Genomic DNA, 21,873 nt, shown 5'->3' on the forward strand with positions numbered 1-21,873 from the left:
TAATCTCCCATGCACATTAGTAATTTGGTTCTGGTTGTACTGTGTCACTGTGTTTTTTTATCTCTTCCCCTGCTCTGCTTCAGCGCTGTGCAAACACACTAAAACTAAACTGAGAATCGCCCGCCTCACCTCGCCTCCCCCCCCCCCCCCCCCTCCCCCCCGCCCCGTCCTCGGAGGCAGAGCTCGGAGCGTCTCTGTGTTTAGTTGTGTTTGCCTATATAAAGCCTCATCAATAATGCAGAGGCCCCAGACTCCTGCTCCATACGGTGGAAGCTCTGAAATCATTCCCAGCCCTGCATGGCTTCTCTTTTTCCCCCCCCATCAAACAGAAAGAGAATATAGTGCTGCTGTCAGGGTTAAAACCTTCTTCGACAAAAAAAAAACAAAAAAACAATTCAGGAATTTAGACAAACAGCCTCATTCTCAGACTGACAAGCATGCAATTTTTAAACTTTCTAAAAGGTTTTGAATGGGTCCCATGGGCTCTGCTAGGGCCACGAGACCAAAGAAGGACCTTCAGCTCAAGTAAAAACATGAAAATCACCATAATTGGAGATATGAGTGTGGTTTTTTTTCTATGACAGCAGTAGCAACAGGAAAAGCATGATAGGAGGCACGGCAGAAAAGCAAAAGGGCCAGTGAGTCATAGAATAAAGGAGTGGTAATGGAAAGAGAAGGAGTGTGGGAACAGATGAAGGTCTTTTCCAGTAATTCTTGGCAATTGTTTTAACCTGCTTGAAGTGCCAGATGGGCGGGGTTGTATTAAGAACAATACAAGGAGCACCGGAAAGTCAAAGTCCATTTAGTCAACTTTTCTGACACGATCTGAACTGTCACCGATATGAAATTAAGCTCAAACTCTGAGAAGTGTTAGCAAATCCTGTTCAATCCAGAAAGAAAAACAGACAGGAGGTAAAGTTCCTCTAGTCCTTCCATATTTCTTGAATGGAAAAAAATTCAATTTTCTACCGAGCGTGTCCTCCGATAGTGAGTCCTTGTTCGATTCAGGTGTTTACAGTCTACAATGCTTCATTAATAAGACTAAAATCAGAATACTCCACATGTCTGAATGTGATTCTGCTCACTCCCACTGTGACCTTACTCAGGTTAAGGTGATCAGAAGATGCTGTTTAAATGGCAGATTCTCATTCAGACTACGGCTGGGCGATATGGACAAAATCAAATATCACGATATTTTTGACCAAATACCTCGTTATCGATATTGCGACAATATTGTAGGGATGACTATTGGTGCTTTCACAAAATATTTACACAATGAGATTTTTGATAAATAATCATCAGTAATGTGGATATAATGACTAAGTGGGTAAAGGCAAATAATAGAACAGCTAGAACAGTCTGGTAAGTTCAGAAAATGACATCACTTTACTGTAATGCAGCCTTTAAAACCAGGAAAAGACACTTATGCCATATCACCATATTACGATATCCAAAATCTAAGACGATATCTAGTCTCATATCATGATATCGATATAACATCGATATATTGCCCAGCCCTAATTCAGACTGTTGTCTTAATCAGGTGATGATTCTGATCATTGCTGTCCAGGTAAACAAAGTCAATGTCTAACCATCCTGGAGTCAATTTTACAGGGACAACTAAGAGAAACTAATGAGGACTTTAGGAAGTTAGTCAAAATCAACAGGATCGTCTTGAGTTTCCCTTTTTTTTCTTTTTTAATAAACAGAAGAAGAAGAAGAAGAAGAAGAAGAAGAAGAAGAAGAAGAAGAAGAAGAAGAACTGGGTAGTTAGCATGAGCAGTGATAGCCACCATGGCTGAACAGACAAAGAAGAGAGAAACTCAGAAAACCCAAGCTCCGCCCACACTGTTTGATCGACAGGTGATCTGTGGGAAGAGCAGTGCAGAAACACCACAGTGAGGCTGAATAAAGGATTTTTTCAGATTTTTCAGATCCACTGAAACAATCATGAAAATGTATCTCTTTCAAGCTTCAAGCCGTTTGATGTTCTTTTGTTTTTACATTTGTGTGCCTCTTGTTGTTTTAAATCCATTCTTACTTTCTGTTGTTTTCCCAGCTGTTAATCCGATGTCTTCATAAAGCACTTTGTCTCTGTTTTATTAAAAAAGCGCTATATAAATAAAGTTATTCTTATACTTATTATTAGGACTTACGTGTGTGGGGACGAGGGCGGCTGGGTAGGCCAGCTTGTGGTGCCGCCACATCCAGAAGGAGAAGAGAACGACGGCGGCCAGGCCCATGATGGGAACCAGGGAGTAGAGCAGAGTGCTGAAGAGCTGGGGCTTCTGGGAAAACGGGTTGGAGGTGGCTGCGGAGAGAGAGAGAGAGAGAGAGAGAGAGAGAGAGAGAGAGAGAATGGGGCAAAGGAGGAGGAGAATTAATAAGACATTTAAAACTTACTGATCTCATTTCATAAGAAACAAACAAAAACAACAGTAAAAAATATCACAAATAACCTAGATTCTTGGTCTGGAAAGAGGAAAGACAAAGAAGGAAAGAAAGACAGGAAGAAGGACAGGAAGAAAGAAAGAAAGAAAGAAAGAAAGAAAGAAAGAAAGAAAGACAAGGCCAAAAGTAAGAAAAAATAAAGACACAAAAAAGTTAAAAAACGAGGGAAAGAAAAAGACCGAATGAGATGGACAAAAAACAAGATAAAAAGAAAGAACGAAATGAAGACAGAGAAAGAGAAAAAGAAAGGATGACAAAGGAAAAAGTATAAAGAAAGAAAGCACAACGAAAGTATAAACAAATTGAAAAAACAGAAAGAAACAAAGGACACAGAAAACTTAGAAGAAAAGAACGGAGGGAAAAGAGAATGGGAAAGAAAGCAATTAAGAATGAAGAAAGAGAAAGAGAAAACGAATGAATGACGTGGGAAAAGTACAAAAGAAAGAAAGAACGCAAGCAAGAAAGAAAGCAAGCAAGCCAAGGCAGCAAGTAAGACAAAAGAAAGACACAAAAAAGTTAAAACAAAGAGAGGAGGGAAAATAAAAAGACGGAATGAGATAGACAAAAAACAAGATAAAAAAAGAAAGAAAGAAATTAAGACAAAGAGAAAAAGAAAGAATGACAAAGGAAAAGGTATAAAGAAAGAAAGCACAACGAAAGTATAAACAAATTGAAAAAACAGAAAGAAACGAAGAAAGAAAGAAAGAAACAAAGAAATTAAGAATGAAGAGAAAGAGAAAAAGAATGAAGTGGGAAAAGAAAGAAAGAAAGAAAGAAAGAAAGAAAGAAAGAAAGACAGCTGTTTGACCACAGCAGGTTTGATTGACTTGACTTTGTGCTACATCATCTCTAAATGCAGCACCAACTCTGCTTACAGCTTACTGCCACTGTGCTCAGGGATCATATCATGTTGAACACACACACACACACACACACACACACACACACACACACACACACACACACACACACACACACACACACACACACACACACACACACACACACACACACACACACACACACACACACACACACACACACTCTCCAGGATTAGTAAATCCGTCTCGTGACATAACGTAATCCGACTGCCAAAAATAACAGTGCTGTGAACTGTGTGCGACCCTGGAAGCGGCGGCCGGGCGAAGCCTCGCAGCTCCGCCTGTCCTCGCGTCACAAGGTGTGAGAGTCTGATTCGATCGGGCGCCGCTGTCGCCGCTGTCGCCGCGGCGACGCCGATGTTCGGACGACCGCCGCCGCCGCCGCCTCCCGGGGCCGAGGGCTACACCAGCTGCATCGTGGGACTCGGACTCTTAGGGCATTTTTTCAGTGGGACTTTGAAAGTTTTATTTCTGCAGGGAGTTTGCAGGTTCCAGGAAGTCAAATTTAAAGGAATACGGGGAGTTGTCATCCATGTGTTCCCAGTAGATCACTGGCTCCAGTGCTCCATGTTAACTCTTTAGCATACACTATGTTGAGTGATAGTAGGCTCCATGCTAACTCTTTAGCATTCACTATGTTGAGTGATAGTAGGCTCCATGCTAACGCTTTAGCATACACTATGTTGAGTGATAGTAGGCTCCATGCTAACTCTTTAGCATTCACTATGTTGAGTGATAGTAGGCTCCATGCTAACGCTTTAGCATACACTATGTTGAGTGATAGTAGGCTCCATGCTAACTCTTTAGCATTCACTATGTTGAGTGATAGTAGCTCCATGCTAACGCTTTAGCATACACTATGTTGAGTGATAGTAGGCTCCATGCTAACTCTTTAGCATACACTATGTTGAGTGATAGTAGCTCCATGCTAACTCTTTAGCATACACTATGTTGAGTGACAGTAGGCTCCATGCTAACGCTTTAGCATACACTATGTTGAGTGATAGTAGCTCCATGCTAACTCTTTAGCACACACTATGTTGAGTGATAGTAGACTCCATGCTAACTCTTTAGCATACACGATGTTGAGTGATAGTAGCTCCATGCTAAATCTTTAGCATACACTATGTTGAACGATAGAAGGCTCCATGCTAACACTTTAGCATACACTATGTTGAGTGATATTTATTGTATAATTGATCAATAATACACTGGTTTGTCAATGGGAAGAAGCCCTTAATATGAATTGATTATAACGCAACATTCTGATCATGTGCCAACATGTTCTGATTGGTTAATCAAAACTTTGCAGCGTTTCCTCCTTTAGTTCAGTTGGTTAGAACGATGGTGAGAGCGATGACCTTTGAACTCTGGTGGCACCAAATTATGGCACCGAGAGTCTCAGTCCTCTAACAAGAGAACTACGGTGCGGTTCATTAATCCAACAGACTACAGCAAAACGACCCCAAAACACAAGGGATTATGGGTAGAAGGAGACGGATTCTTGGAAAGCCTAGCAGAACAAAATGAAGTCTGGACTGATGCTCATATTCAGCTATTTCTTCTTCATGTGTTCTTAACTGGTATGAACACCACAGAAGAAGAGACAGACAAGCCCATCATGTTAGATAAAGTTACAGGAGCTGGAGTCAGATTTGTTTTGATGACAGGTGACAAAACTCTGTCCAATAAACAAGCTGCTTGTGAGTCATGTGACATTTGTTTAGAAGCTCTGGCTCACTTGTAATTGGTCAGTTTGAACCTAAATGAGCCAAATACAGAAATACAACAAAGTGAACTTTTCCCCTCTGGTTCAGACCAAAGGAAACAAACTGGAGGTGAGATCGCTCCTTTAATGTGCCGAGGTCAGACTTCTGTGTCAGAGGCTTTTCCACCCAGACAAGAACAAAACTCTGGGAGGAAACACTGAATACTTGGAATTTGTTGGCATGAAAACAGTCCAGAGGTGTGACCAAGTCAACTTTGCTCGAGTTCCATGTCAGTCTCATGTCCTGAGGTACAAATCTCAAGTCAAGTCCCAAGTCTAAATGTAGATTACCAAGTCAAGTCCAAGTCAAGTCAGAACAAATCAAGAGTCCAGTATCAATTTAATATCTTAAAGAAAACTAAATATCTAGGACTTTTCAATGCAATATGGTTTTAATAGGATAAAAACTTGGTAAGAGCATCATGAGTTTGATTTCTAGAATCAGTTTCAACTTCAATAAATTCAATCATTCCATACAAATTCAGAAAACAGAATTTAAATTCAGTCGTCTGCTGGAACAAATCTCATCACTTTCAATCTGAGTCATTTACACAAACACAAGATCTCAAGTCAAGACTTTAGAAACCTTTTCAAGTCGTCAGAGTACAAGTCAGAGTCGAGTCCCAAGTCACCAGAACCCAAGTCAAAGTCAAGTCTCAAGTCTTCTCTTCATGCGTCAAGTCAAGCCTCAGGCAATATCATCAGCTTCGACCCCAAAAACATGAAAAGCCTCGGCCCTGACCCCCCCCGCTGGCGGGACGTACTGTAGGCGGTGGACTGGCGGTGCGACTCGCTCTGCGGCGGCGGGGCGTCCGGAGCGTACAGGAAGCGCTCGTTGCACATGTTGCCTTCACAGCAGCAGAAGAAGACGTCGGGACTCTCCTTCCTCTCCACACACTCGCTGCTGCAGAGGACACAGAGGAAGAAATTAAAAAAAGAGAGAGAGAGAGAGACACACACACACACACACACACACACACACACACACACGCACACACACACACACACACACACACACACACACCTCTCCTTCCACTCTGTGCATTCGCTTCTGCAGAGGACAAAGAAGTAATATTTTTGAAACGCATGAGCCCACACACACACTCACAAACACATGCACTTGCATATAAAAAACCCACTCATGCACACACATACAAGTACCTGCACGTGCACACACACACACACACACACACACACACACACACACACACATACACACACACATACATCTCCCTCCTCTCCATGCACGCACTGCTGCAGATCACATGGAAGCACGAGCACCCACACACACTTGCATGTGCACACAGACAAACACACACGTACCTGCAGGCACACACACACACACACTTGCCCATGTGCACACACACACACACACACACACACACACACAAACAAACACACACTCCTCTGCTTCCTCCCCATGCCCTCGCCTCTGTGGAGGACATGGAGGTAAAACACTTAAAAAATAACTCACACACACGCGCCCACGTACACACATGCAAACAAACACACATGTACACAAACTCTCTCTCACACACACACACACACACACACACACACAGGCATCAGATAAAAGCCAAAGGAAGTGGCAGCCGCCCTCGACTTGCTGCGGACTCTCCCGGGAGGCGAGGCGGCGCCGGCTGAGAACAAGCAGCCAAACTGCGAGGACGGGAGTCTGCAGCAACTTTATCGCTCGGGAATCACGGGACGACACGACCAGAAACCGCCCGAAACCAGCGAGCGAGAGCGAGGAACCACAAGAACACGACTGTACTAAACACCGGACTAGGTTTGGACGATTGGACGCACACAGGAGTCCGTCGGCGGCGGAAATTCCCTCTCAGATTTAATTGACCTCATTTAAAATGTAGCCTAGTGCAAGACAAGTCAAATACGGAAAGCACACACAGGGACGGAAATGATGCTCAGGGTGATTTAAAATGTATTTAAGAGCCAAAGTCTTTCCCAGACTGTGCTGGTTTCGTCCCATTCGAGCGTCTTGTGCTACAGCCTCCTATTGGAAATCAATGCACCGCCAACTTATACTTATTTTATTTTTTTTTTTTCCTTGACTACGATCATTAAAAATGTAAAAAAAACGGCCCTTCCTTGTGCTGGACGAACTGATAAATACATTGGGAATTGTTTGAAAGGAGGATGTACAATATCACTGCACACTAGACACACTATAATATTACTACTGTGACTACTATTACTACTTTGTGCTTTCCTCTCAAATGTTGCTATTCTGAAAGTGAAGGACCTTTGTTATCTAATTACTGGAGATCTCATTTAGGAACAAAACTCCCAACCTGTGACCAAATGACCTAAAAGAACAAACTTTATGTATTTCAGATTTTTGGTATATTTTATTTTTTGCTACTTTGCACTTATACATGCCGTAATTCAGACATTTTCATAATTTCAGATCTCTGAAAGCCAAATTCAAGACTTTTCAAGAGCTTTTTTACTACCTGGAATTGAATTTAAGCCAAATTAAAAACCAAAATAAAGAAACAAAGCTGGTAAATCAAGCCTATTTCTGACTGAACACAGCTTATGGAAGATCTGAAACTATAAATTGGCAGAACAAGAAAAAGGACACCAGGAAAATAAGAGTTAAGGCACATGATGTCCAACTGTGTTTAGTAAAGCAGATAGGATGCAGATTGTTCTACTATTCATTCACAAAATAAGACATGTAATAACTGGATTTATTAATACTTTTTCAGGCCTTAAATTTAGATATTTAAGACTTTTTCGGACTTCTGTAAAGACCTGTGGATATCCAGACTTTTCTCATACATTTCTACTTCATTTCGTTCACCTTTACGTTAGAATAGCCCCTATTCTCTCTATTCTTATTCCGATTTCCTTTGCTGTATCCTGTCACTATCGTCCCCTCCAGGTGTCGGCTGGCTCCGGCGTACCTGTCGTAGCAGTTGACGTCGTCCAGCCAGCAGCCTTGCTTGACGACCTCGACGGCGCCGGACACGTTCTTCCACGTGGCGAAGCAGTGCAGCCGCTTGTCCTTCTCGCCAAAGCAGGGCTCGATGCCGCTGCGGTTGGTGCGCTCCTTCTCCCAGCTGGAGTTGTAGTACACACACTCCTGAGTCTCCGAGCGTCCCAGGATGGCGCCTGGAGAGGGAGGGAGGAGGGAGAGGGAGGAGGGAGGAGGGAGGAGGAGGTCATTTCATTTCATCTTTTTAACAAGCTTCTGATTGCAAGGCTGCCGGTTCCAATCCCCGAACTGGCTGGGAATAAGGAGCACTCTCTCCTCCTGCAACAACTACTGCTAAAGTGCTCTTGAGCAAGGCACTAAAACTCCAAACTTATCCAGTAGAGCTGCTCAGTGGCCAGAAAAAACGTGGTGAATGTGAAGCAGGACGGTGCTGAAAAGGAGTAAAACCCCCTCCTTGAATAAATTAACCTCAGAATTCATGCTCACTCCACTTTCCCCTGGATAATTAAAGGTTAAAAAAAACCAACTTGACAGTAAACATGTCGTCCCCATGAGTGATGCAGTCGATAAGCAACAAATATGTTGCCTTGTTTTGACCAGTAATTGAAGTATCCACCTTGGCCAAAGGGGTATAGGTGTGAAAATGTTAAAACTTGACGTTACACATTTGAAAAATCTTTGAAAAACTCTTACTCTTGCAAAGAAAATCGCATTGGATAACCCAGGTATGTTATTATTATTGTTATTATTATTATCAGCTGCAAGATGGGAAATTACCACCACATACTTCCACTTTTTTACCACCATTGTAAGTTTGTCTATTCTACCAACCATCATTTGGAGTCCTATTCTGTTATAAAAATCTAGTCGTCTGTAAAAAATAGTGAAAGCAGCTTTTGAATTCTGGGATTTACCTGCCAGATAAAAAGTTTGTTTCCTGCTTTGTCACTGACAGCGGAGATCATTTTCTATTGTATCGCAGTGACTTGTGGAAGGACATTTATTTATAGCCTCAAAACACAGGAGATACAGAGAAGTCGTAAAACATTTAGTAATAACAGAATCCACTTCTACGTTTACTTTTTTTCTTTTTTTTTTTTTTTATAGCGGAGCTCCAAAGTGCTTTACAGGCAATACACCAATGGAAAAATAAAAGCCTTTAAGATAAGCAATAAAAAAAAAAAAAAAAAAAACGTCAGGCATGAATGAAAAAAATAAGGTTAGAGGGCACAAAGAAAATGCAGAGAAGTCAAAAATCCTGTTCACACACAACACACACACACACACACACAGATGTCACTGTTTACTCTTGTTTTGGAACAAACCCTCCCACCCGTCTATCTGTGTTTTCAACTGCTCAAAAAAAAACAACAAAAAAACAACAAATGTCAAAGCAGTTTTATTATTCCAGTTTCTGCATGGTGATACATCACCTCTTCACTAGATGTTTCTGTTGGATCTCTGCTCTAATTAGCTAGCTTACTCCTCTACACTGGGAAACTGTGACTTTATTATTTATTATTTGTGTCAATTACAAACCACTGTCACTCAAGGGGGGCGGAAGGTGTGTGTGTGTGTGTGTGTGTGTGTGTGTGTGTGTGTGTGTGTGTGTGTGTGTGTGTGTGTGTTGATGTTCTTGAAATTCCTACTGCACCGATAGAAGTCGACAGACACAACAGTCAAGTAGAAGTCAACAGTCTTTGTGCACAATGCATTTTTTAGCCTCAGGAAATATGTAAATGCTCTATGATGCTCTTTTTTTTTTAATGGGTTTTGGGTCCTAAGGGTCAAATCCACGTCTATGTGGGGTACTAAGAGTCTAATGTGTGTCTGTTTAGGGTCCGTAGGGTCTAATCTGCTTCTACTTGGAGGCCCTGACAATAAAAAGTTCAAGAAACCCTTTATTTCCATGTGTTTTGGGTACTAAGGGCCTAATGTGTGGTCCTACGGGTCTAATATGTGTCTACTTGGGGTACTACAGGTCTAATGTGTGTCTATGTGTGGTCCTAAGGGCCTAATGTGCGTCTATTTGGAGTCCCCCTGACATTAAAAAGTTCAAGAAACCCCTTTTTTAAAGCGTTTTGGGTCCTAAGGGTCTAATGTGTGTGTACTTGGGGTACTAAGGGGCCTAATGTGTGTCTATGTTGGGTCCTAAGGATCTAATGTGTGTCTGTTTATGGGCCTAATGTGCGTCTATTTGGAGTCCCTGACATGAAAAGGTTTGAGAAACCCTGGCCTAGGCTAACACTAGAAGTCGATAGACGTTTGTACACTGTTCGCAATGCCTTTTTAGCCTCAGGAAATATAAATGGTCTATGGTCTCATTCGTTTTTTCATGCATTCTGAGTCCTAAGGGTCTAATGTGTGTCTGTTTAGAGTCCTAAGGGTCTAATGCGCGTCTACTTGGGGTCTGAAGGATCTAATGCGTGTCTATTTGGGGTGCTAAGGGTCTAATGTGTGTCTACTTAGAGTCTGTGACAAAAACAGTTTGATAAACCCTGGTCTAAAGACTAGAGGTGACTGGGTGTTCAAACAACATTTTTACAAATAGGCTTTGTGTTAATTATTTTCTTTTTATTCTCTTCACATTTTTCTATTTTATTCTGCTTCAACCCTGTCTGGCATTTTTACCTCCACCAAGGAGGTTATGTTTTCGGTGCCGTTTGTTTGTTTGTTTGTTTGTTTGTCTGTTTGTCAGCAGGATTACGGAAAAACTACTGGCCCGGGTTACTTTAGCAGCATCGTGTATTTTTCAATAAAATGGCCGCTTAAGTAAAGTCAGTTAACGCCAACTGGGCCCTCCAAGTGCCGCGGGTTTCTTTTCAACACCATTAACAGCTGCCAATGGAAAAGAGAGAGAGAGAGGGGGGGGGAGGGAGGGGGCGAGAGAGAGAGAGAAAGGGGGAGAGAGAGAGGGGGGAGAGAGAGCGCGAGAGAGAGAGGGGGAGAGAGAGAGACAGAGGGGGGAGAGAGAGAGAGAGAGAGAGAGAGAGCGAGAGGGAGAGAGAGTGAGGGAGAGAGAGAAAGAACGAGAGAGAGAAAGAGCGAGAGAGGGAGAGAGAGAGGGGGGAGAGAGAGAGAAAGAGAGAGGGAGAGAGAAAGAGCGAGAGAGAGAAAGAGAGAGAGAGAAAGAGAAACATGGAGAAAGCACTTCACCAGTGAGCGAGGTCACAGTGCTGAGTCACCCCCGGCTCTCAGCAGCACTGAGGGCCTTTTCTCTCATCAAATCAATTTCCCATGAAGCCCCGGACTATTTTACACCAACAGGTGCAACCGTGAACTCTCGCCCGCGTGTTCGAGAGCAAATGGCTGATGCAAAGAGAGAGAGAGAGAGAGAGAGAGAGAGAGAGAAAGAGAGAGAGAGAAAAAAACATAGTCTAGGCTGATGAATAGGTTGTGCCCACGCGAGCTGCCTTCATGCGGGAAATATAGAAATAAGAACTTTAAAAATGCAAGCGCACACTAATCTGCATATGCACAGAGAAACACATCATATGTGCAGGAAAACACACGCGGCCATGCAAAAGCCTACACAGACACACAGAAAACTGGACAAAAACTTTAAATTTGCACACACACACACACACACACACACACACACACACACACACACTCACACAAAGACACGCCACATGGAAGCTGCCATCATTTGACGAGCTTCATGCAGTCTCTGCTTCGCTCCCTGCAGCTCCACAGACACTTTGAAAAAGCCTTCAAAGTGAAACTCGTCGCCGAGCCGAACTGAGCGATTTGCATGTTTCCTCTTTTTTTTTCCCCACATCGCATTTATTCAAATAATCGAAACATATTCAACTACTTCAACTGAACCCACGAGTGAAGGGGCAGAGAGGCAGAGGAGAGTTTAGAGAAGCGGGCTTGTGAACCGACGGGGGGGTTAGCCTAGGGCTGGGCGATATGGGTGAAATCAATATCACGATAATCATAAGGACTTTTCTCGATATCAATATATATCACAATATGGTTCATGTATGCAAAATCACGTTAAATAATCAAATTAATGTTGATCTCATTGAACCGAATGGTAATGTTAGGTGTGATGTCAAACAAAACTGAAATTTTCAAATAATATTCCTACCATACCTCATTTTATCAGTTTTTCAGTAAAATTTGCTTGTCATCATCAATTTAGACAGCAGAAATGTGTGTCATGATATTAAAATATCTTCATATCATCACGATATGATTCCACTGAAAGACGATAAACGATAATATTGAATTATCGCCCAGCCCTAGGTTAGCCGGTTAAAATCCCTGCATCAGCGGAGCAAAATCCATCAACAGCTAGTGCCGAGAAGCCCTTGAGCAAGACACTTAAACCTGTAGGAGGGCTCAAGTGTGAAGCAAGGCGGTGGTGAAAAACCAAACCTTCTACAGCACACTGCCAAAAAATGAAGCAAATTCTTAAGAAAATGAGGGATACCAAGTATAGTGAAAGCACAAGCATCGGCCCTATAGGACATCCCATCATGCTTAGGGTGTTGCTTCCCTCCAATAGAAGTCCAGACACTAGTGATGGGACGATCTGCTTATCTCACGATACGATCCGTTAGAAGGATATGGGGTTCACAAATTCAATACAACCAGGATACGATGTAATAAATAAAAGTTCAGCGTCAACAAAGTCTGACTGTGCAGAATTCTGTTTATTTCTGAGACTCAAAGCTTTCCAGCGATGCCATTGGCTGCTAGAATGTAAACGATTTAAAAATGTCATTACAAAGTGACAATAATATTAGAGCTGCAACGATTAATCGATTAGTTGTCAACTATTAAATTAATCGCCAACTATTTTGATAGTCGATTAATCGGTTTGAGTAATTTTTTAAGAAAAATAAGTCAAAATTCTCTGATTCCAGCTTCTTAAATGTGAATATTTTCTGGTTTCTTTCCTCCTCTATGACAGTAAACTGAATATCTTTGGGTTGTGGACAAAACAAGACATTTGAGGACGTCATCTTGGGCTTTGGGAAACACTGATCCACATTTTTCACCATTTTCTGACATTTTATAGACCAAACAACTAATCGATTAATCGAGAAAATAATCGACAGATCAATCGACAATGAAAATAAACGTTAGTTGCAGCCCTAAATAATATAATTTGGATGGAGAGCTTGTGAGTCTCATTAGTGATTAATACAGCAGAATAACATGGTGCTAATATCGCGATTCATTTTTCTATTGTCACATTTTTGTATTGCGATATATTGATATATTTGATATATCGTCCCATCCCTTCCAGACACTTGCAGCACCCTCTTAAGACACTTTATGTTGTTATTTTGGCATATGAAAATGAAATGTTTGGCTGTCACAGTAATGTAGCGGTGAATAAAAAGGAGGGTAAACTACCAGTGATCATCATACGCCAAACAAGCACCAACATAACGCATTACTTCCCCTTAAAAGACCCCATCCTCATATATCCATGCTACTTACTATGATGTATGCTATGAATTTACGTCATGTAATTACTTCCCTGGCTGCGGCTGGTAAGTTCATCCACTCCATCAGCCACTTTGGCAGGTAACCTATTCATTGTCTGCAGGTTGTTTTCTATCCTTTCTATTCTGAGGCTTCCTGGATGAGGATGAACACGCCGTTCCCTCCGCCGGGCCCCGTGGGAGCCGCAGGCGCTAATGATGGAGAGGTATGCGGCGGTAAAGCGAGCGGAAGGCTAGCTCATTAGCCACTTCTGGTGTAACAGCGTTAGCCGTGCTAGCGCTGCTCCCCACGGACGCTACATCGAGGCGCATTTCCATTTTATTCGGAGTGACTTGCAATGAGTGCAGCAGCAGTATAAGCCCAAGTTCCTATATCACCTTCATTATAAGAAACCGATAGTAAAGAGTGCAAGGGTCAAACCCACGGCGCCCGCAAGATACATGAAACAAATATTCCTGTGTATTTCCCTAGAATGATGATGTATGATAAAGAAAACTCAGGTGAAGGAAGTGGAGCCACAAACCGCTGATGAAGCCACTGGGTTTGTTGTGGAGACTTTCAGAAACGTATTAGCGGGGCGTCCTGGCGGCACGTACCGTGTAACTCCGATGTCGTGGGTTCAAATCCGGCCTGCGAACTTTGTCGCATATCATCCCCCCCCTCCCCTCTCTCTCTCTCTCTCCCAATCTTTCCTGTCTCTCTCTACCTTGAACTGTCATAAAAATGCCATAAAAACGGCAAAAAACAGAAACGTATTAAGCATTATAGTTTAGAACAGGAGTCTATGAGAATAATCACGGATGTAATGTTGACATCAGCTCCCTATGAAGTGTTATTAACATCTTATATCTGCCTATAAGGTGTTAATAAGGTGTTCAAAGACACTTATTAAGCATTGTAGTCTAGAATGGGAGTCTATGAGAATAATCACGGATGTAATGTTGACATCAGCTCCCTATAAGGCGTTAATATTTTAATACAAGAGAGAATAAGCAACAAGTTGAATAATATAGTCTAATCCTCGCCAATGGCAGAGGAGTGTATCCCAGCTCTGAGTTGGGTTGGTGGCAGGTACGTATGTATTTGTGCCCGCTGCCTTTGAGCAAGGCACTCCATCAACACTGTCCCGCAAACGTCTCCGGTGGCGCCGCGGTGCCGCCGAACCCGAGCTCTCTCCTGTCTTTGAGTCGTATCAACGAGCTATACGCACTAAGACAAACTCCGCCTTGTGTAAATTGACAGTAAACTGATCTCTTTCCAAAGTCGACGGCGCTCAAACTTTAAAAAAGCGGGACATGAAAGCCCGTCTGCTTTCTTGCTTACACAAGGCAAGCCGCAAGCACCTCAACGGCTCCATTGATAACGCCTCCGTTCAGGTACTAGACCGTGTGGGAAAGAGCTGTGAGCCATGTGAACTGCAAACACAGCGCTCTGTTGTAAATACAGCCGTCAAGGGCTCAAATCAATCACCTCTCTGAAATGGAAAGCGGCATTATGGGCCGCTGCCTATAGCGCCGTGTGCCGAAGGTGGGCGAGTGTTGTCCGACGGTATGGCGGATATGAAGGACATAAAGCAGAGGAATCAATCTTCTGACTAAGTCGCGGCTCGGAGTTCACGACCGCGGATAATGTCACCGAGTGCAGAGCCTACACAGGCGATTGTGCAAGGACATACAATGGGGCTTCCACCCACGAGCACACATCCAGGCAATACACAGTGAAGCCTCTTTGTCTCCGGAAGATATTTCACGCAAGGAAATGTCAAACATGAGTGGCACAGGCTCTGTTTGTTTGCCGTAATAAGGCCCGTTAGAGGAGAGAGAATCCAGAAAGATCAGCCTTGGGTGACTACTCCCGCAGGCGTTTGCTGCAATAATGTCTTCTTAATAACGATGATAGTATATTTAATTTATTATGCCCTTTTCATTAAAAGCAAATCTTGGCAAGTGTTGCAAGGAAAAGCCAATTAAAAGCAATGAAAACAACAAAAAAAAAAAAAAAAGGCAAAGCAAGAAGGAAAGAAAAGAAAAAGAAAGCAATGAGGGGTACAAGCAGAGGTATGCTATTTAGTCTTAGTCAACCTGTCAGGTTAATTAATAGTAATAGGTGGTTGGAAAACCCTGCCGGAAGAAAAAACAAAAGGTCAGTCTTAGGCGGTGGTAATTAGGCAAAGAAACGCATCTCCTACTTAAAGTTTATACAGACTCTAGGCTGACCTACAATGCAGTGAGGCCACTCTTGAGAAGCTGTAACAGTAAATTAAAGCATAAAATGTGTTTTTTGTGATACTCTATTGACTCCATCTTCCCCCAAAGGAGAAATTTGTCTTTCCTTTACTTCAGCAGGGCGGAGGTTTGCTGTCACAGGGGATTGAACCCTTGTCTCCTAGTAGAAGTATAGTCACCACGCCTCTTTGCTGCCCCTTAAAACAGACAACAGTGAGGTATTTCTGCAGAGGTTACAACATATGAAGCAAAGCACCAAACTGCATTTCATTCACCCAGCCTGAGGTCCGTCTCCTGTGTTTTAAATGCGACTAGATCTGTGTCCGCCTTCAACAACAGCTCCTGTTATGTTTTAAAACCGCACCGCATCTCTTTCCGTTCACCGTCCCCTTCTCATAAAAACAACAATGAAGCATTTCATAGAGGCTTCTGTCTTGCAGTCATACAAGAGATTTATCAAGGTTAACCAAGACCTACTTTAGCTGCGGACATTTCAGCAAACCCTCCCCTCGCAAACGTCTAAACACCCGACCCACTTCTCAATCCACTGGGGCCTCTGGAATACTGCTTCCCCCCCCCAGCCGCTAGCTGCCTGGTGGCTCTGAAAATTCATTCTGACATTTTAAATTTACATTTCAGGCATTTAGCTGACGCTCTGATCCGCCGTGATTAAGCTTCCCATTCCTGGATCGCCAAAATTACAAGAAACGAACTGCAAGGACTGCTAGACATTCCCGTGACCACAGAATGATCACGTAAGGGAAAAGTGCCAAGGAAAGAAATAAAGTAAAGCCTAAGTGGATAGGTAGAAGGTTTTCTTTTCGTGTTCTTAGTTAGATTGGGTCGAAGAGAGGGATGTGATTCAACAGGGAGAGAGTAATGTGAAGATAGAGAAGAGGGGGGGGGGAACTTGGCAGAGATGCCGCTACTGGAAGGGATCCCTGATCCTCTGCAGCCGGCTCGCTCTGAAAATTCAATCTTTTGTCTGGCGGCCAAGAGGTTACGTTAGGTGGAGGTAATCGCAGGAACCTGAGTCTGGGAACTACAGCGGAGGCCCTGACACGGGAGCATGGGCGGACGGAGAAAGTGAAGCTTCCCTCATCGACGAGCGAGACGCGCTGAGATAGGCCGAGCGGCTGGGAAACAAAAACAAGAGGGGGCGTGGGAGAGGAGTAGGAGCGGTTTGGCCGCAAGTCCACCTGAAGCACTGACGGACAAACACATCCGCGATATGGATTCCTGCTTAATTGCGACGTTTCAGCCGACAGAGTCTTCGTCGGAGAAACGAAGCACGGCGCGATAAAGTCTCCAGAGTTTGAAAGCACTCTGCAGATGCACACGGAGTGGAAAAAAAACATAACCGGAACCCCACATGAAAAAGGCAATCAGCAGTATGAGTCAGTTTTAAGAGGTCTTCCAATCGACACTTCTGTATTTTAGTTTTCTTTTTTTCAAAAGTAAGACGAGGCGACTGACAGAGCTGGAAAGAGGCCAAGCAGTCAGCGCCCGACGGGACGCAGGAGCATCGGTCGAAAAAAAAAAAAACGAAAAGCGAAATTATTCACCGCGGCGTGAGGAGCAGGCTCGGAAATCGTGACAACATAACAGTGAGCCAGAGTACATTTCCGCTCAAAAAAAACACCGGAGGCTCTGCGTGTTCAGAACCTGTAAGATGCAACTCCAAGGACGACTGAAGCTTTTCTGAAGGCGAACGGTGACCCTGCTCATTACTCGGTGCATGATATTCTTATAGGAAATTCAATTTTACGCATCAGTATGCACGGACCGCTTTAAAAGCAGATGTGTATTTCAGTTGTTGGCGTCAAACTGTGGAATTCTGTACAGAATGATTTAAAGGGTTGTATAAATATCTTTCAGTTCAAGAAAATGTATAAAGAAAGAATAATTAGACTATATGAAGTTGTCAGGTAATGGGTTTCCTTAGTTGATGGTGAATTATTGTGTATGGTTTTTGATTCTTTTTTATTTCTCATGTTACTGTAAGTATTGGTTGTTAAGTAACTGTAATTGACAGACCATCTATTTCTATTGTTAGTTTATGTTTTGAGTCAGGGGCAAAATAAGATTTTCTTCTCCCTGCTCCTTTTCGGTCATGGAATGTGTAAATTGAGTTGTGTTTTGATTGTGAATTGCTTTTGTTTTTTCTTTCTTTTCTGGAGCTGTGCATTGCCATGAGCGGGACAAATAAATAAATAAATACATAAATAAATAAATAAATATTATTAGGTGCTTCCAGTGGTGGAATGTAACTAAATACATTTACTCAAGTACTGTACTTAAGTACAATTTAGAGGTACTTGTACTTTACTTGAGTATTTCCATTTCATGCTACTTTATACTTCTTACTCCACTACATTTATTTGACAGCTTTAGTTACTAGTTACTTTGCAGATTTAGATCATTAATACAAATTATAAATCAACTAATAAATTGTGATATATTTTTATAGGTTAAGCTACCCAGCAGTATATAAATTACAATTGGCTCCACCTTTACCAGCTGCAACATTAAAGTGATGAACACATTAATGCATCAATAATTATAGTCCAATAACATGATATATATGATTCTGAAATGGGCCATTCTGCATAATGACTACTTTTACTTTTGCTACTTTAAGTATATTTTGATGCTAATACTTTTGTACTTTTACTTAAGTAAGATTTTGAATGCAGGACTTTTACTTGTAACAAAGTATTTTTACACTGTGGTATTACTACTTTTACTTAAGTCAAAGATCTGAGTACTTCTTCCACCACTGGGTGCTTCTGTTACTTCACTCACTCCCTGTATTACTCCATTTGCGAAACAAGAGTGTGAGCAACATTTATATCCAACCACCCCATCATAACCCCTCACCCTAAAATTGCAAAAGGGAGAGTTACATCAGATCCTGTGTATTGGTAAATGTCTCTTAATCAGGGAAGTAGAGAGCGTGAGAAGACGACAAGTTAAAGGGGGGGACAGTAGAGGCGGTTCTGGTATGATCTGATTCTAGGCCAGCAGGGTGCACGCAGGGTGAGAAACGACCAACAAACCACCGGCCAAATGTTGGAAAATTTTGACTCCAGCTGAAAAGCCGCTCTGGCAGGTAGCCAGCCATCGCCTGGGGGGGGGGGGGGGTTTCTTTCTATTCCAAAACTTAAACTGGCTGGTGGAATAGTGAAAGTGTCTGGTGGATTTAGGAGTCAATGAGCCAGTGTGGTAGGAAGGCAAAAAAAACAAAACAAAAAAAAAGAGTTTCTTGCCCTGGGTAAATGTGCTCCAGAGGCAGAGGGGTAACAGCTACACCATCGCTAGGCAGAGGAACAAGACTTGCCAAAAAAGCATCATTTAAGCCTCACAGAGATGAATAACAACACTCTCTGTTAAAGTATTAGTCCATGACATGTTTACATAAATATCTGTTTTACTCCTCTCTATTGCTAATTTAACACAACAGTGATCCAACCTATATCCAGTTCATAAAAGCTTTTCCACTGTCTGCTCTAAACAGCCGGTGTCTAGTAGTTTGTTTGGAATAAACAGAAGAAGAAGAACTGGGTAGTTAGCATGAGCACCTAACTAACCCTAACCCTCTAACCCATGGCTGAACGGACAAAGAAAAAAGAAATTCAAACTGCATCGGCAGAAAATCCAAGCTCCGCCCACACTGTTTGATTGACAGGTGATCTCTGGGAAGTGCAAAAACACCACAACGATGAGCGCTTAGCACCGAAAATGTCACCAAAATAAACAAAAACAAGACAAGAATTGCGTGGATTACCACTTTAAAAAGCGGGTCCGTTCGTTACGGCGTTAAAAAAAACGTGACATTTCGGTCACAAGGACTTCCATCAGACATGTTTCGCCTGACAATTGCTGAGGAGTACAGGAACTAATATCCAATTTCCCCTCTGTGGCTGGTGGCAGGGGCAGGCCGCGCTGCACTCTGCTCTGCAGCCTCATAATGAAGTGGCATTTTGGCGGGCCGGGCCCCGCGCTCGGCACTGCCTGCACCGGAGTAGGTAAACAACTCATTCATCAAGGCTTTTTTTGTGCGCCTGCCAGGAGCGGGGATTGTTCGTTATGATGGAATTTGTTCTAAGGATCAACTTATCATCTGTGTCCGGGCAGAGATGAAATAGATTTGTGGTGATGCATGATTTCTTTGGGCGCTGGTCCGCGTGGGAATATACGTGCGACCCGACCGGCGCGACACAAATCTGAGTGATGATTTTTGAATAGCGTAGAGTAAATAGGTTTAGGCCGAGGCCAGGGGTCGAAACGCCGTCTGCAGCCCCGGCCGCTCCGCCTCCCAGCCGGGCCCGCTGCTGCTGCTGCTGCTGATGATGATGATGATGATGATGATGATGATGCAATCTGACACTCTGCCGCCACACAACTGGCACAAAAACACAACAAAACACCACTCGCATCTGCACATGATTGCATACATTTTAGGTAGGAAACCCCTAATCCTGGCAGTGTGAGTGCCTTGCTCTAACAAGGGCTGGGCAATGATTCAGTATCATCATTTATCATCTTTCAGTGGAATCATATCACGATGATATGATATTGTGATATGCAATTTTGTTGTCTAAACTGATGATAAACAAGCACATTTTATTTAAAACTCTGACAAAAAAGTAGAGCTGCAACGATTAATCGATTAGTTGTCAACTATTAAATTAATCGCCAACTATTTTGATAATCGATTAATCGGTTTGAGTAATTTTTTTAAGAAAAATAAGCCAAAATTCTCTGATTCCAGCTTCTTAAATGTGAATATTTTCTGGTTTCTTTCCTCCTCTATGACAGTAAACTGAATATCTTTGGGTTGTGGACAAAACAAGACATTTGAGGACGTCATCTTGGGCTTTGGGAAACACTGATTCACATTTTTCACCATTTTCTGACATTTTATAGACCAAACAACTAATCGATTAATCGAGAAAATAATCGACAGATTAATCGACAATGAAAATAATTGCTATTTGCAGCCCTACAAAAAAGGAATATTATTTGAAAGTTCCAGTTGTTTTGGCATCACCCCTAACATCACCATGCAGTTCAATGCAATGGACATCAACTGGATGATTTAGCGTGATTTTTGCATACATAAGCCATATTGTGATATATGTTGAAAGACCCTCATGATTATCGTGATATTGATTTCCACCATATCACCGGCTCTAGCTCTGCCCATTGCACTACGCAGTACTAAATACAGCTGCAGCCATCAAAAAAGTTCCTCATCCTGCATCCCTCCTGCACTAGTACTGCAAGAGCCACAGCAGCCTCTTCTGTCCCAAATGTTGTACAGATAGAGTAGAAGAGGCACACAAACCTTTACAATCTTCCAAACTACAACTCGTCACACCTTATAACTGGAAGAGGAACAAAATATAAATTTTCCCAACATGTCCTCTAGGAGGGGGAGCGACAAGCATGCAGAAAAACGTGGGACTTATACAACGACTGCATCGGTACACCTATTTAAAAAGGAATACAGGCAAATTCAGGTAAATCAGTGAGAGATGAGACACTTAAATTCACCTGTACGCTATCACACTGCACTTCACAGCATTTTCTACACATCATGTCTGTTGTTTACTCAGCGGTATCTAATTAACAGAAGGAAGTAAAAGTTCAATTTTTGCGAAAATGTAATCTCATCTTTGAATTGTCACACCTTTGCTATGAATTTTCACACATCCTCTTCTCTTATTCAGAAACAACTACTCCATGTTTGACTGCTAATGTCAGCGTATGAGGAAAAATCACTAATACTAATTGAAATACCTCTCTTATCAAAAAGTTTGATAGGTAATTCACAACCCGGTCTGACGAGGACGTCGGATACGTGTTTCGAAATAATTTTTAGCGAGCCAGACGTAGCTTTTAAAACCAGAATCGTAAGTACTAGAATACATAGGGAAGCGGTCGGGTTCGACGATACCTGTATCACCAAGACTATGCCTACTGGGGGACCAAACACAATTGCCCAATATATCAAAATATGACTTTGCAGTGATAAATGTAGGGGTTGTCACGGCTGCCCGAATGATCCTCAGATTTTGGAAAAGTACATTCTCCCCAGATCTTAAAAAAATGGAT

General features: G+C 42.5%; 1 protein-coding gene across 1 annotated transcript in view; it reads right to left on the reverse strand.

Moving 5' to 3' along the window:
- The window catches only part of LOC139666211 (activin receptor type-2A-like), a gene marked incomplete at its 3' end in the record, with an annotated part of 53,949 nt that overhangs the window by 16,586 nt on the left and 15,490 nt on the right, over window positions 1-21,873 (reverse strand). Inside the window, exons 2-4 of the mRNA XM_071545337.1 lie at window positions 8,031-8,238; window positions 5,865-6,004; window positions 2,157-2,311 (exon numbers count right to left, since the gene is read on the reverse strand). Coding sequence (XP_071401438.1) covers window positions 2,157-2,311; window positions 5,865-6,004; window positions 8,031-8,238 — 503 coding nt within the window. The remainder of the gene's footprint in view (window positions 1-2,156; window positions 2,312-5,864; window positions 6,005-8,030; window positions 8,239-21,873) is intronic.

The sequence above is a fragment of the Centroberyx affinis genome, unplaced genomic scaffold (assembly GCF_046629955.1).
Source record: "Centroberyx affinis isolate AG114_WGS23_722 - 3 ecotype Tasmania unplaced genomic scaffold, CSIRO-AGI_Caff_v1 ptg004877l_1, whole genome shotgun sequence".
NCBI lineage: Eukaryota > Metazoa > Chordata > Actinopteri > Beryciformes > Berycidae > Centroberyx > Centroberyx affinis.